The 14,414-nt window shown below is 40.7% G+C and overlaps 1 protein-coding gene across 1 annotated transcript in view; it reads right to left on the reverse strand.

Annotated features, from left to right (window-relative positions):
• The window catches only part of LOC110391157 (myosin heavy chain, skeletal muscle, adult-like), a 23,239-nt gene extending 10,228 nt beyond the window's left edge, over nucleotides 1-13,011 (reverse strand). The window contains exons 1-12 of the mRNA XM_021382903.1: nucleotides 6,941-13,011; nucleotides 6,710-6,853; nucleotides 6,456-6,612; nucleotides 5,297-5,324; nucleotides 5,087-5,198; nucleotides 4,909-5,001; nucleotides 4,025-4,088; nucleotides 3,764-3,862; nucleotides 3,560-3,663; nucleotides 3,344-3,482; nucleotides 2,021-2,139; nucleotides 1,818-1,934 (exon numbers count right to left, since the gene is read on the reverse strand). Of these exons, the coding sequence (XP_021238578.1) occupies nucleotides 1,818-1,934; nucleotides 2,021-2,139; nucleotides 3,344-3,482; nucleotides 3,560-3,663; nucleotides 3,764-3,862; nucleotides 4,025-4,088; nucleotides 4,909-5,001; nucleotides 5,087-5,198; nucleotides 5,297-5,324; nucleotides 6,456-6,612; nucleotides 6,710-6,853; nucleotides 6,941-7,147 (1,383 nt within the window). The 5' untranslated portion in view covers nucleotides 7,148-13,011. The remainder of the gene's footprint in view (nucleotides 1-1,817; nucleotides 1,935-2,020; nucleotides 2,140-3,343; nucleotides 3,483-3,559; nucleotides 3,664-3,763; nucleotides 3,863-4,024; nucleotides 4,089-4,908; nucleotides 5,002-5,086; nucleotides 5,199-5,296; nucleotides 5,325-6,455; nucleotides 6,613-6,709; nucleotides 6,854-6,940) is intronic.
• Between the last annotated feature and the right edge of the window lie 1,403 nt (nucleotides 13,012-14,414).

The raw sequence follows: 14,414 nt of genomic DNA on the forward strand, positions 1-14,414 counted from the left end.
TGGACTTGCCCAGATGCTGGTCATAGAGCTTGTTCTTGAAAGAGGTGTCAGTTGCCTTGGGGAACATGCACTCCTCTTCCAGGATGGAGAAGATGCCCATGGGCTGGAAATATTACAACAGATAAAATAGAATGTTATATAGAATATAGTATGATCACCACTTGGTCTTAAAATGAATGTAGTAAAAGAGGAAGCTGAGGAAGAAACTTACATCCAGAAACTTACATAACATAAATCTCATTCTAAAAAGTGAGTTTACATGATCTGCAGTTCTTCTGCTTGACTCTAATTTTGGAATGATAATTTAGGAATTTTTTTTATGTGAAAAGCCAAGTTAAAAAAATCAGGAAAACAATGATTGTGTTTAAAAATGTCTTTCACAATTGCTTCAGTTTTATGTTTAATTCATTTTTGTACTTCTAACCAACTACCTTTTAGGTACTTAGGTACAGTACTATATAGAAATATCTTTCATTCTGTTGCACTAAAAGGACAGGCACAGACTGTACTCTACTATGAGCCATCAAGAAAAAAAATGTATTGTTCACAAATAAATTCATTCCATAATGTTAAGAAAATTCATTTATTTTACTTTAGGAGCTGCTTTGTTTTTGAAATAATATCCTTTAATAAAGTAAGCAGACACATCTTGGATGCAGAGGAGGTGTGTCAAGGATGACTTCCAAAGTTATTTAAGAACCTTGAAATATCTCTAATGAAAAATAAGCAATTGCAGAGGTCAAGAGATAGTTCACTAACTAAAACTGAATGCGTGAAACTAATCAAGGAAGAAAGGAGGGCTTTTTTATAGCTAACCTCTAACAATGAGCTTCTGAAAATGCAGAACATTTTGAATAAGAAATTTACCTTTTCAATTAGTTCAATGCAAGCAGCCAAATCCATCCCAAAGTCAATGAACTCCCATTCAATGCCTTCCTTCTTGTACTCCTCCTGTTCCAGCACGAACATGTGGTGGTTGAAAAACTGTTGCAGTTTCTCATTGGTGAAGTTGATGCACAGCTGCTCCAAACTGTTGAACTTCCCAGTGACAAAAACAAAACAAAATGCCAATTATTAAGATGAACAATTACTGTGTGATTTCTTTATCGTTCTGAATCTTTTAATCACCTCTCTTGTTAAAACACAATTACATTAACAGCACTGCATCACAGCAAGACCAGTACGCAGTTCCCCAAAGAAATATCAATATAATGAGAACAGGATTCCTGATCAATCTCCTAAAATTAATAAATTACTTCCACATTTCTTTATTCAGACAAAAAAATGACTGTCTGCTTTCAGTTTTAATTACTTGATCTCTCTTATCAGCCATTTATACAGTAATTTGTTTGTCTTTTAAACAACTTACACATCTTAAATCAGATCTTTGCCACTGGATTTCCAAATCTTAAGATCTGGATCCATAAGCATGGATCCATGCATGGGTTTTTTTGTAATTTTTATAATTACTCAAAGATAAATGTTAAAATATTACAGTATATAGAACTGTAACTGCTACTTCTATACAAACAACATAATTCTGTTATTTCAGAGGGTGATGAGGCACTGGAACAAGTTTTCCAGAGAAGCTGTACATGTCCCATTCCTGGAGGTGTTCAAGGCCAGGATGGATGGGGCCCTGAGCAGCCTGATCTGGTGGGGGCAATGAGCTCATGGCAAGGGCAGTGGCAAAATGATTAAAATATTTGGAATATTGTTGCTTGGAAATCTTGGATATTATAATCTCACTCTCTAAAAGCAGACCTCAAGCATGTACTCCTTACATCAAAGATCTCAAAGCCAGCGATGTCCAGGACACCAATGAAGTACTGCCTGGGCTGCTTGGTATCCAGCTGTTGGTTGATGCGAACAACCATCCACAAGAACATCTTCTCATAGACAGCCTTTGCCAGAGCACCAACTGAGTTGTTCACCTAAAACAAAGAAGAAAAATCAAGATATAAAGCAAAATGTGCCAGTCACACAAGCCAGAGGTTCCCAGACATCAGCTGTTTCTTACCTGCTGCACAGTTTGACCCTTGGTCACATACTCATTCCCAACCTTGACACGGGGATAGCACAGGGCCTTGAGCAGGTCTGCTGAGTTCAGACCCATCAGGTAGGCAGCCTTGTCAGCAACTAAACAGCAGGAGAAGGAGACAGAAAAATTGAGACTAATAAAATATGCAGCATATTCAGTGATAAACCCATTCTGAAGCTACTGCCATCAAATGTCCTTGTGATCAACTTCGACTTGTTGTAACTCAGAGGATGTATGGCAGTCACTGAACGAAAATTCACCTTTGCTTCGAACATCATTCAGAGTAGGACACTTAAATGGTATTTTCTTCACTTAAATGTGGTTTTGCAAATCTTCCCAAAGCATCTAGAAACAAATTCTTTACTAAAAATTCACACTGAAAACTGAAGTTTTCCCTTCTACCCAGAGCTAATTGGTATCTATAAGACTGGAACAAAACCACCAAAGTGTTATGAGGATGGCTGCCTGACTGTAATCCAAAACATATACTTAGGTACTTGGGCTCCCTGCAGATTTCTTTGGCAGCAAAAATAGCCTTGAAAGGGAATGCATTCCAAAATTACTGGTAAAAATTAGTTGCCCCTTTTTTGACTCCGGTTGTTACAGCTTTAGTGAAAAGGCAGGTGCATTCATTCATTCAGGATCAAAACCTCAATATTTAGTCCTGAAGCTGACTGTCTCAAAACATTCTTTGGAAGAAGTATTCAGGGCTCAATTTATTTAAGTCATGTCTATACTATATAATATTCAAGTCATTAAGTAATCAGCTGAGAAACAGAAGATCTAAGTCACTTCTTCCCTAGCCCAGTGTACGTACCTATGCTTCACTTAGTCTGCTGTTCAAAGAATTCCATATATATGCAAGGATAGCTTCAAGTATGAAAGTCCATATGAGAAGAAAGAAATTAGAGTACCCTTTATTCCTGGGAAGAAAATCCCTATTATGTGCTTTACGAACAGTGAATTTAGTGCATCTACTTTATTGAAAAAAGCAACTAGAAATATATTCTACTAAAACATTTTCTTGTCAGTGGGTATCCAATATGAGCACATTAGACTGTGCTATCTAAAACAGTGAAAGCCCATGACAGAATTTATTGGCACATACGCAATTCATATGTCAAAGAAAGATTAGGTAGCCCTTGAAAAAAGGGATGGCAGTTTTATACTAGCTCCATTGGGTACTAGCTCCATCTAGATAATTTTTTTTTTATATACATTTCCACTCTTCTGTCCTATCTTTCAAATTACTGTTACTATTGCTTCTATTTCTAATAGGTCAGCAACAGAATTTGCTAGTACCTTCCGTGCCATCTGGCTCTGCTTGCTCTTCTCTTTGTTTCTGCTTGAACTTCAGGTTGCCATAGTGCATGACAGCTCCTGTCAGCTTGTAAATAGCCACCTTTTCATCAGCAGTAAAGCCCAGGATGTCAATGGCACTCTATAACAGAAAATGTAAAATAAAAGATTTTGCTGGGAGAGATTACAATAGACAAAACATTTGTAAATGTCACTTACATCTGTAGCCATCAGCTCCTCTTGATCATTGATGCTGGGAACAGTGATCTCACCTTGACTCACAAAGTGATAGTCATATGGATTGGTGGTAATTAGAAGCATGTCTGTAAGTAAGTAGAGGAACATGCAGGTTAAGTTCGGACAAGTATGTAATAGCACGAGCTGATGCTCAGCAATTTTCTCCAAGTTAGTCATCATTCCTACCAATTAGCTCTGGCTTTTTGTTGGACATAATCTGATAAAATATGTGGTAGCTTCTTTCTGCCTTCAGCTGAAAAGTGACTCTAGATTTCTCCAGTAGATCTGAAGGGAAAACAGAAAACTTAGAAAGATGAAGAAACAGCAAAAGAGAAAGTAGGGAGAAGGCATGAAGAGGGAAAGGTGTTTAGATGTTGGGGTAAAAAGGATAGATGGATACTGATGAGTGAGTGTATGGATTGTGAATAGTTGAGGAAAGTGTCTTACATGTTTCAATATCTGCAGAAGCTAGTTTTCCTGTGGCACCAAAGTGAATTCTGATGAATTTCCCCTTTGAATGGATAAAAATTGTCTTAAAATTTATGTCATAAAAATGCATCTGAAATGGTGAGTTTTGCTCTTTACCGGGTGCAAGATTTCTTATTAGAGACATTTTCTTATGAGTCACATATATTTTCACCACTAAGATAAAATTTTTAAATTTTTGCCCATGAAAATAACCAACAGAGACACAGCTGTATATTTAACATATGCTGAACATACAGATGGAAAGGAATGAGTGGATTTCATTAGCCCATTCATATCTTATCCCAAACACTTCTAATTCTATCTTGCCTTCAGACAACAGCCATCTGAATGATATGGGAATATCCATTTAACTAGTATAGCTGTGTAAATCTGTCTTGGTATCAAATAAGTGATTTAAACTGTGATTAAATCAATTTGATATGAAGCAAAGAAATATTCAGGTAGAAGTTTCCTTCCTTCCTAGCTTCCTTCCCTCCTTCCTTCCTTCTTTCCCTCCTTCCCTCCTTCCTTCCCTCCCTCTTCTTTTTCTGTTTGTGCATCTTGTAGTAACTGAACAGAAATATGAGGAAAGGTTAAAGAATATTGTTTAAAAACACAGTGCAGGAGAAAGAGCATGTGATCTGCTAATTTAATATGTACTCCAATGCAATACAAATAATTTGTTTTTCGTAGAAGCACTGATTTCAAAATCTCAATAACTAACTTCAGGGTAAGTATTAAAATCATGCTAAGAAAATTCAGTTTTACACTTGTAAAACCCATGGCTGAACAACAGGAAAGGATGACTGCCATAAATTCCTGTTTATTATAATTCAGAAAACATTAGCTTAAACAAAACTTACAAAGCGTGAAGAGTTGTCATTCCTCACAGTCTTGGCATTTCCAAAGGCCTCCAGCAATGGGTTGGCACTGATGATTTGATCCTCAAGCGTTCCCTACAGAACAATAATTATTCATTAATATTGTTTAGTTGCAAGGGCAATTATAGATCAAGTGTTCTGTCTATTTTTCCTGGCTTACCTGCATTTTGCCAGGCTGCTCCTCCTTCTTCTTCTCCCCACTAGCTGCAATTGTTGCAAAGTACTGGATGACACGTTTCGTGTTCACAGTCTTCCCTGCACCAGATTCTCCGCTGTTGTACCAAACAGAGAAGCAGAGAGCGTGAGGTCAGGCAGCAGGTCCCCTGGCACAGGGCAGCCCAGTGGGGACCCAAGCAGGGAGCGTACTTACGTGATCAGGATCGACTGATTCTCACGGTCTGAGAAAGAGACAGACATAGAGGACATAAAACCCAATGAATAAGAAGGAATGGAACACAGGTAAGTTTAAGTGAATTAAAATTTAAGATCACTAAGGTCAAGCATGACATCTAAAGTGCAAAGACAAACCAATGAGAAATTCATATCTGGATTAGTTTAAATTCATTTAAATTAAAAAAAACAACAACAACAACACAAATTGCGGAGGCAGAAAAGGAAAAAATTCTTCCTCTGAATTCATTTTTCCTATTAATTCTTCCTTTTCTGTTTTTGACTATATGCTTCAGTTGGGCTTAAAAAAAAAAACAAACAAAACCGCACATTGCAGTGTTGTATTTCATTTCAAATAGGAGAAACAATGCTGTGAGGATAGAAGAATTTGGAACTGTGTGGACCAGAACAGTGAATGCTGTGAAAAATTCAAACTTCTGCTACAGACTTTCAGAAAACCACAGAACAAGGTTAGAAGGGTTATCATCAACCACCTTGCCCAAGCAGGGGCTCCTAGAACAGGTGGTGTTCAGGCAGCTTTTGAATATCTCCAATGTTGGAAATATTCAATACTCTACAACCTCCTGTCTCTGGGAAATCTATTCCAGTCCTCAATCACTTGGACAGTAAAGAAGCGTTTCCTAATGATGAGAGAATAACACAAGTGTTTCAGTTTGTGCCTCATGTCTTCTCCCTGGGCACCACTGGTAAGTGTCTGGCTCTGTTCTCTTTGCATCCTCCCTTCAGGTTTTTATATCCATTGAAAAGATCTCCCTTAAGCCTTCTCTTCTTCAGGCTGAAAATCCCGGCTCTCTCAGCCTTTCCACATAGGGGATATGTTCCAGTCCCTTCATCAGCAAAGTGGGCTTTTCACTGGACTCATTCCAACATTTCCATGTCTCTCTCATACTGGGGAGCCGAGAACTGCTCACAGTTCTCCAAGTGTGGCACGTCAGTGCTGAGTAAAGGGGAAACATCGCCTCCTTCAATCTGCTGATAGCGCTTTGCTTTATGGAATCCATTTTACTTCTAGCCTTCCTTCCTTTTGGAAAGGGCACATTGCTGTCACATATTCAAGAGAATTCTCCTTTCTAAGAATTTTGTGGAGCAATCACTCTAAGATAGATGGAGTCACTCACCAGTCAGCATGAACTGATAGGCGTTGTCAGAGATGGAGAAGATGTGTGGAGGGGCCTCCTGGCGCTTTTTGCCTCGGTAGGCCAACACCACCTCCGGGTTGTACACCGGCAGCCACTTGTAGGGGTTGACAGTGACACAGAAGAGGCCTGAGTAGGTCTGCGAGGAAGGGACACAGCACGTTGGCTTCCACTCAGCCTGGAACAGCAGTCCTCCCCAGCTGTGCTACCCAAGGAAGAGAGCTGCTGGTACTTACGTAGATCATCCAGGCTGCATAACGCTCTTTGAGGTTGTACAGCACAGCGGGCTCGTGGAGGTGGGTCATCATGGCCATGTCCTCAATTTTATCATACTTGGGAGGGTTCATGGAGAAGATTTGATCTTCTTTCACGGTTAGAGTCTGCCAAAGAAAAGACAAATCCCTTCATGTCAGCTCAGAGCCCAGAGTAGGAATCAAATGGTGTCCTCAGTCTTTCTTTTCACTCACCTCTCCCCCTTCAGTCTTGACGGTGACCTTCCCTGTTTCCCTGCTTTGGATTGTCCCTTTCACAAAGGATTCTTTTGGATGGGCCACAAAGACAGATGACTTGGCATCAAAAGGTTTGTTCTGGGCCTCGATTCTTTCCTTCTCTGACTTTCGGAGGTAGGGAGCTGCCTCCCCAAAGACAGCCATCTCAGCATCTGAAGAAGTCATGCCTGCTCTTCACTGAAGACACCTCAGCAGAATACTCTAACAGGGAGAAGTAATATGGCACCGATCATTTACATATATTCTATAAGACTGGGAGACTCACTGGGACTTCATTTTTCTTCAACCTGTACTTTATGGAACTTCTAACGTCCTAATGGAAGATTTGATTGATTTAGGTTGACTTAGGAAACAAGAGGTCATAACTGATGTAGTCTAGGTGTTCAGACTTCTAGGAGAGCAACATTTGATCATCTTTCACTATTGTAGGCTTGGGCCTTTAAGAATACCACGTCTGTAAGATGAGTGAAGCTGCTGAGCAAGTTTTATTTTAAGACATCATTACTAGTGGTTGAAATAAAGGTGGAACATTTTGTTTAAAGATGGAGAAACATTTCTAAAAATATGTAGTATAAAGGACCTACAATCTTGAAAAACATTGAACCTATGGGGCATTTACTTATTAACTATAATTGTAACAGGAAGGCAGTGGAAATTAATGTTGTTACAGAAGTTGCCAACAGAAAGAAAAGGGCAGAATTTGTGAACTTTTGATACTCTGCTGTAATTTAATTTGTTTATACATTTGTCATTCATGAGTACAATATTTAAATAATCTCATCTTCAAAGGTCTGACTTGTGTGAAACAAAATTCAAGCACTGAAATTGGAATTGCCATGGCTGCATGAAGCTCACAAATAAATACTTACAGAAAAAAACCAAGAACAGGTGAGTTCTCAAAACTTTATTAAAGTAAGAGTGCTTCTTTAGATGCTTTGCTGAACATGTGGATAGCTAGATTTCTCCAGCTGCACTTGAAAATCCTCTAGATACATTAGTGAATTTTTTTCCCTCTGTTCATCAGCTAAGAAGGTTTTGTTTTGTTTTTGGTCTGGATTAAGTAAATGGATATCTAAGAGAGCTCTGGCATTTTACAAAGATGGTTAGATGGTCTGTATTCTCAGATGATTTATTAACACATTCTGAGGAAGAATGTACAATTTTGCACTTTTTCCTCCTTTGTTCATCTTTCTCCGGGTCTACTGCTGCCATGATGTGAAGCCAGCACTCTTCACTCCCTGTTTGGTCAGTTAAGCAGAAATGAAGAGTATGCCAAAGGGAATTTTCTGGTCTGCCATCAGAGGCAGGAAGATACAAACACAACCATTTGAAAACCTTACCAGCCATGAGCACCCCACCACCTGCCTATTGTAATCACACTGGCTCTGAGTACAGGGTGAAAAAGATGATTGTTTGCTCATCCATACAGAAATCCCACCCAAAATCATTAATAAATCAGGTTCTTACCTCTCGTGACACCAGATGGGTGGCTTGCAGCCTGGCAGCTGGTCAGTGCTGCAAAACAGAAATGGCAAGTCCCTACTTGTTGCTGCACAGAATTCCAGAGTGAAAATGTGCAGGTGTCTTGAAAGCTGAGGAATTGAGTCTCCTCCTGGAAATGAGCACTGGAGGCAGAGGAATGCTGTAACATACAAAGACTCCTGCACGGCTGCAGACCCCATACACTTACCTTGAAGCTTTCTGTGGAGACGGGGCAGTCTTGCTGCAGGGACATTTTATACGATCCCATCTGCAGATGCTACAGATGCCTACTCTTTCTTCGGTCAAAAAATTTTTGGCAAGCCTTCTTTGGCAAAGCATTGTCTGGCAAACTGAACTAAGGGCATAATTGTCATTTGACATGACTAGATATAATTAGAAAATTTTGATGTCTTACGGACTATATGAATACATCTCCTATAAACAATTTGACAAGGGTGTTAAGGAGGGAATCTGGACTAGTCAAGGCACTTAGAGAACTTGGATGCAGGACTTATGGATTCTATTGCTGGCTTTCCCACCGACTCACTGTATGACCCAGGGCGGATTGCTTGGTATGTGTGTGCTGCAGCTACCCCAGCTGTACAATGGGGATGACAACATTTATCTTCTCTATGTCATGGTGTGAAATTTATAAGAAATACCTTAGATCAATACATTAAACAAGCCATTAAAAAGAAAATAAGTACTGCTAAAAACATCTGGTGGTTGCGTTGGTAAAAACCCGAAAGTAGATAAGTAATGTGCATCCTTCAAGCTGATAGTACTAGTGCCAGAGCACCAGAGGACATGGTGATGTGACTGCCGGAGACAGAGTTGGTCACACTAGCAGGAAGCTGGAGTCCAGCTGAAATAAAGTCTTGAGATGTGAGGTCACCTCTGACAATGGAATAATAGCATGCATAGATTCGTGCACAGATGTATCAATAATTGCACTTAAAATTGCAAAGAAGTGGGAGATTCTTCAATAAATACTCTTATAAGCCTGTGAATGAGATAATGTTAGGGTAGTTCATAAGCTGTTTTGTGATTTCTGATATGTAGGTCAGTGCAGCTGAGATGCACCTCTTGCATGATGATGTTTTAATTCATCAAAGTGCTCCCAGACTGGCAATTCAGGAAAATAGTTTGGTTTTTTCATGTCTTTTTTCCATGTCTGTCCTATCATACTGTAGCATAAATAGAAAAATAGCTGAAAAAGCTGAAACAGCTGAGAAATATGCTAATATTTCAACTGGTAGAAATCTATGCTATTTGAATGTTCATAAACCTTTTAAACAGGGAGTGGTTAGAGACATAAACAGATTCAATGTGCAAACCAATGTTTTTTTTTCATTCTTGCAAAAATTTCTCTTTCTGCAGAATTCCAGAGCCATTCTGCTGTCCCAGAGATAAATCAACATGTCCAGAAAGCAACCTAGGCAAAGAGACTTGCAGTCCTCAGTTTTTCCATCAGTGGACAATATTTCTTTCCACTTCCCATCACATAAACACACAGTCTTAGATAAACCTTGTTTCCTATATGCACGTTCACACTGTCAACATTTGCTAGCCAGCAATCAGCAGAGCCACTTCCAGTACTGCCCCACCCACAATTCCACCCAGCCACAGCTGTATACACAATCACACGCAGCATACCCTCCATACCATATCCTCCCAGAGTGATCAGCACTCTGGTATATCCTCAATCCAGAATGCCCATCACAAATACCTTCTACACATTCATACAGCAGGAATAATTATCAATACAGTCTTATCTGTATCTGAGCATTAGATGTTGTAGGCAATCCTGGTACTGGGTCCAGGGAGACATGCTGGAAGTCATGGAGAGCGACTCATGTAGTTTTAGGAAAAGGTCACTGTCACCAGAGCTGCTCTAAATCCTGTCAGATCTAAACACATCCTTCTCCTGGTCATTGGCATTTTGGTTATTGAAAGACATCAGTAAATACAAGCAAAAGGTAAAATAATCAGGAACTGTGCATGAAGATATTTCCTGAGGAGGACTCTGGCAGTGCAGCACCCAAATTCTGGGTGTCTGGGACTCAACGTGGAGCCCAAAACCATCCAAATCAGGATGCTGAGTGCCACGTGATGCCCTGCATCCCAGTGGTTATAGGTCTGGCCAAGGAGGGGACAAGAGGGCCTTGGCAGCTCTGAGGACATGGTTCAGAAGACCATGAACAAAGAGCAAGGCCTGGGAGGAGCAGAGATGGCTGAGGCCTGTCCCGGGATGGGAGAGCTGGGGATTTGCTCCTCCCAGATGGAGGAGAAATCTCTGATCTCCCACTTCCTTGGAAGCTGTAGCATCTGCCCTGTCAAGGCAGCATCCCTTGGCAGCTGCAGGTGAAACACTAAGTAGGTGCAGCTGCTTTCATGTGAGGCCCTGCTCTCAGCATTAGGTAGCAGGCCTGCAGTGCTGTCAGGATATGCCTGTGTCTCCAGGGGGTACATGGAGAGCAGCTGTGTCCTAGATGCCTGACTTTGGGGACTGGAAGTCTTTAATTTCCAGTTGCCAGCGACAAGGGCAGTCTTCTCAGTAGAGTTCTTCTGGGTTTTGAGTTTCTGTTGAGTTGCCGAAGTTGTGGATCCAGATATGTAATAGGCAGGAGTGCGGCACATGGCCAAGCAGCTCTAAATGCAAAGTCAAAGGAAGGTCTAGTTTGAAAAGGAAGTGCTACCAAGTCTAGATGATCCCAAGTGTTGGCAATAAGTGCTTTTAGGATGATAAGCGTTGATGTAGTATCAACTCTGTTCAGAAAAGCCAGCTTAGGAACAAAAGACTGTCCAGAAATTGGTCCCAACCCCAGGGTAGCTTTATATATGTGAATCAGGCTAGAGGAAAGAAGAAATCCTACCTGACTGCTCCTTGTTCCCAGTATCCTCTCAGTAGTCAGATGATCATCAAGAATTTTAAATAAAGTTCAAAGGCAACTGGTCACTGTTACCAGCAGGGTATAACTATACTTGCACAGCTGTATAGCAGAAAGTATCTGTATGTATGTAGTTAGTCAGATCTTAACTGTTATATTGCTTCATATCTTTTTCGTACGTGAGCAATGTGTTATTTGTCAATGTATTTCACAGTCCTAAACTCAGGTGACAATCTTTGTTGTTACCAATAGAATTATAGCTCTCTTTCTGTCTTTTCAAATTCTCTTAAATTCCCTGCAATTTTTCCAGTATACATCATTACTTAAAAGTCTGCTTTACAGAACTATACTTTTACTGAATTGTATCAACAGATGAAAACTATAAACAGTTTTCCCCACTGTGGTTGTATCATACTGTCCAAAGAAAACACAAATAGTTAAAGAATTAAATGACAATGGACTTGAAGTTAGTTCACAGGGCCACACAAAACTTCTACACTTAGAATGAATTGGATTTAGGTGCAGTCGTCAAAACTTAAATGTGATGACATGTATGTGCCAAACTCAATTGATTTCAGTCTGCAGATAGAAGAACATGATTACCTGTGCTGTGCCAGGAATGTTTAGGAAAATACCTACCAGACTGAGGTTATCTAAAATATGAAGGCTTCTCACAGAATAAACCATTGCACTGTCTTTTCCAGAAACTATATAGTCTGTTGAGGGACTGACCCACCTCCTCAATGTGACCTTGAAGGAGACTCTAGCAGCTCTTTTCAGTTTGAGGCAACAGCTGAGAAAAGAAGTAGCTGATTTCCACTACTGCCAGGACTTAGTGTAAGCACAGCAGGGGATGGCTGGAGAAACTAATTCCTTCTTGTGTCCTCTCTTTGATATTAATGTCCCCTGCTATTTGCCACTATTCCCAGGGAGGCATATAACTGAACTGTTTTCCTTGTCCCTCTCAACTCTCTTCTGTACAAGCAGTTTCTGATAGAAATGCTGTCTGTTTGCTGCCACTGCTGTGCTGAGGCTGAAACCCAGAGGGGCTGCTGTCTCCCCAGGCAGATGTCTGCACAGAAACAGATCTTCTGAGTATTGAAGTAGCTGCCTGCACACTAAGTTGAAAGGAATTCCAAAATCTGCTAGGCCCCTTGGGACCCGAAGGCAGAGGTGGGTGTTGTGGGTGCAGGTATATCCAGCTGGATGGTCTTTTTAGGAAAGTTGCTGTGTTGTGAGAGGAACTCACCAGGCAGTGTAGTATCCAGAAATCTGAGTGAGAGATTGATGCATGGTATGGTGCAGTGACATGGGCTGAGCAACAGCCCCGCCTTAAGTCTTTGCAAAGGGAAAGTAAGCTGGCTTCTAACCCTGAGCTGATGGACTTGGCTTACTCACAAGACCAGGGAGACTGTACCCTTCTCTGTGCTGAGAGCAGAGGGACAGGTCTTCCCATTCCTCCCAAAGTGCTTCTACGCAACAGATATGATACTGTGGGGCTGGTATAAGGAGAATCTGTGAGTGATCAAGACCCAGGAAAGGACAGCCTCACAAAGTTGGTCCAACTAACCACCTGTACTAGAACCAGTGCCAACAAAAAGTGGGATGAGTGTTAGTAATTGGAGATTTCTTACTGAGAGACACTGCAGCACTCATTTGCTGACTGGACAATCTCTCTCGAGAGAGGTTTGCTGTCTTATGGGGGCCTGCATTCCCAATATCACAAAGAGGCTACGAAGCCTGGTAAAGCCAGAGGTCCAATAGAAATTCCTACTCTTTCATTAGAGTTTAAAAAGTCGACAGTGAGGAGACCCTGAAATATCAATCTGTCCCTTGGAAAGGTGTTGGAGGGATCAGGAGTGCAAGTAGCATAATCCTCTACCCTCCCAATTGGAGACTGGGACCCAGGAAAGAGACAAATGGATTAGGTGAATGATTGGCTGTGTGATGGTACCATGCTCAGGGTTTTGAGTTCAGTGATCTTGGATGTATCTTTGAGAAATCGTGCATGCTGACACTGGATGAGATACAACTGACCAGGTGGGGTAAGAATGTTCTGGGCTGTAAGCTGGCTAGGCTTGCAGAGCTTTAAACTAGATTCAACAGGTGGAAGGGAATGTACTTCTGAATGACAGAGAAGGGCCAGGGGAAATGCCTCTAAGTTACCCCAAAGGAATTAGGGAGCGCTCCTCAAAAAGGTAGTGCAGCTGACAATCCAGTTGAAGTGCCTCTGTACCAGTGCACTCAGCATGGGAAACAAGTAGGAGGAGTAGGAAACCATGATGCAATTAGAAAACTACTACTGAATAGCTATCATGGAAACATGGTGGGACAAATCTCACAACTAGAACACTGCAGTTAAAGGCTACAAGCTTTTCAGAAGAGGTAGACAGGGAAAGAGGTGTGGGGATGTTGCCCTTTATGTTAAGAAATGTATAGGTTGCAAAGAACTGCCTCTGAGAAACAGCTACAAACAGACTGAGAGCTTGTGGATAAAAATTAAGGACCAGACTGATAAAGGACATCTGGTGGCCACGATCTACTACAGGCTGCCTGATAAAGGGGAGCCTGTGGATGAGGCCATCTTGCTGCAGCTGCATGAAGCATTGTACTCTCAGGCTCTTGTCCTAATATAAACAGTAAACAGTTCTCCCCTGTTATGAACAGAGAAAATTCTTTACTTCAGATTTTAGTAGGCAGCAGTAAAACAAACACCTTTTTGATTGAAAGAAAGGACTATAGAAAATTGAAAAATAATGTAAAAATTTCACTTCTAAGTACAACAAAATTGTAAAGATCTGAAATCCAGATGAAAATGTAGTTTATTTATAGGTCTTAGTTAATAGTTCATTGGTAAAATCATACCAGAACAGCAGGATTTCATGATCAACTTGGATATATGTCAGAAGTTTGCCAGAACTTGCAACCCATAACATTAGCATAGTTTTGCATAAGAGTTCCAAGACTGGATTTATGCATTTACTGTCCATAGCAAGAATCTATTTAGCAGAGATTTAATCAGTACGATTATTATTTTTTTAATTGGGAGAACACAGGTG

This window comes from Numida meleagris, unplaced genomic scaffold (genome assembly GCF_002078875.1).
Source record: "Numida meleagris isolate 19003 breed g44 Domestic line unplaced genomic scaffold, NumMel1.0 unplaced_Scaffold308, whole genome shotgun sequence".
NCBI lineage: Eukaryota > Metazoa > Chordata > Aves > Galliformes > Numididae > Numida > Numida meleagris.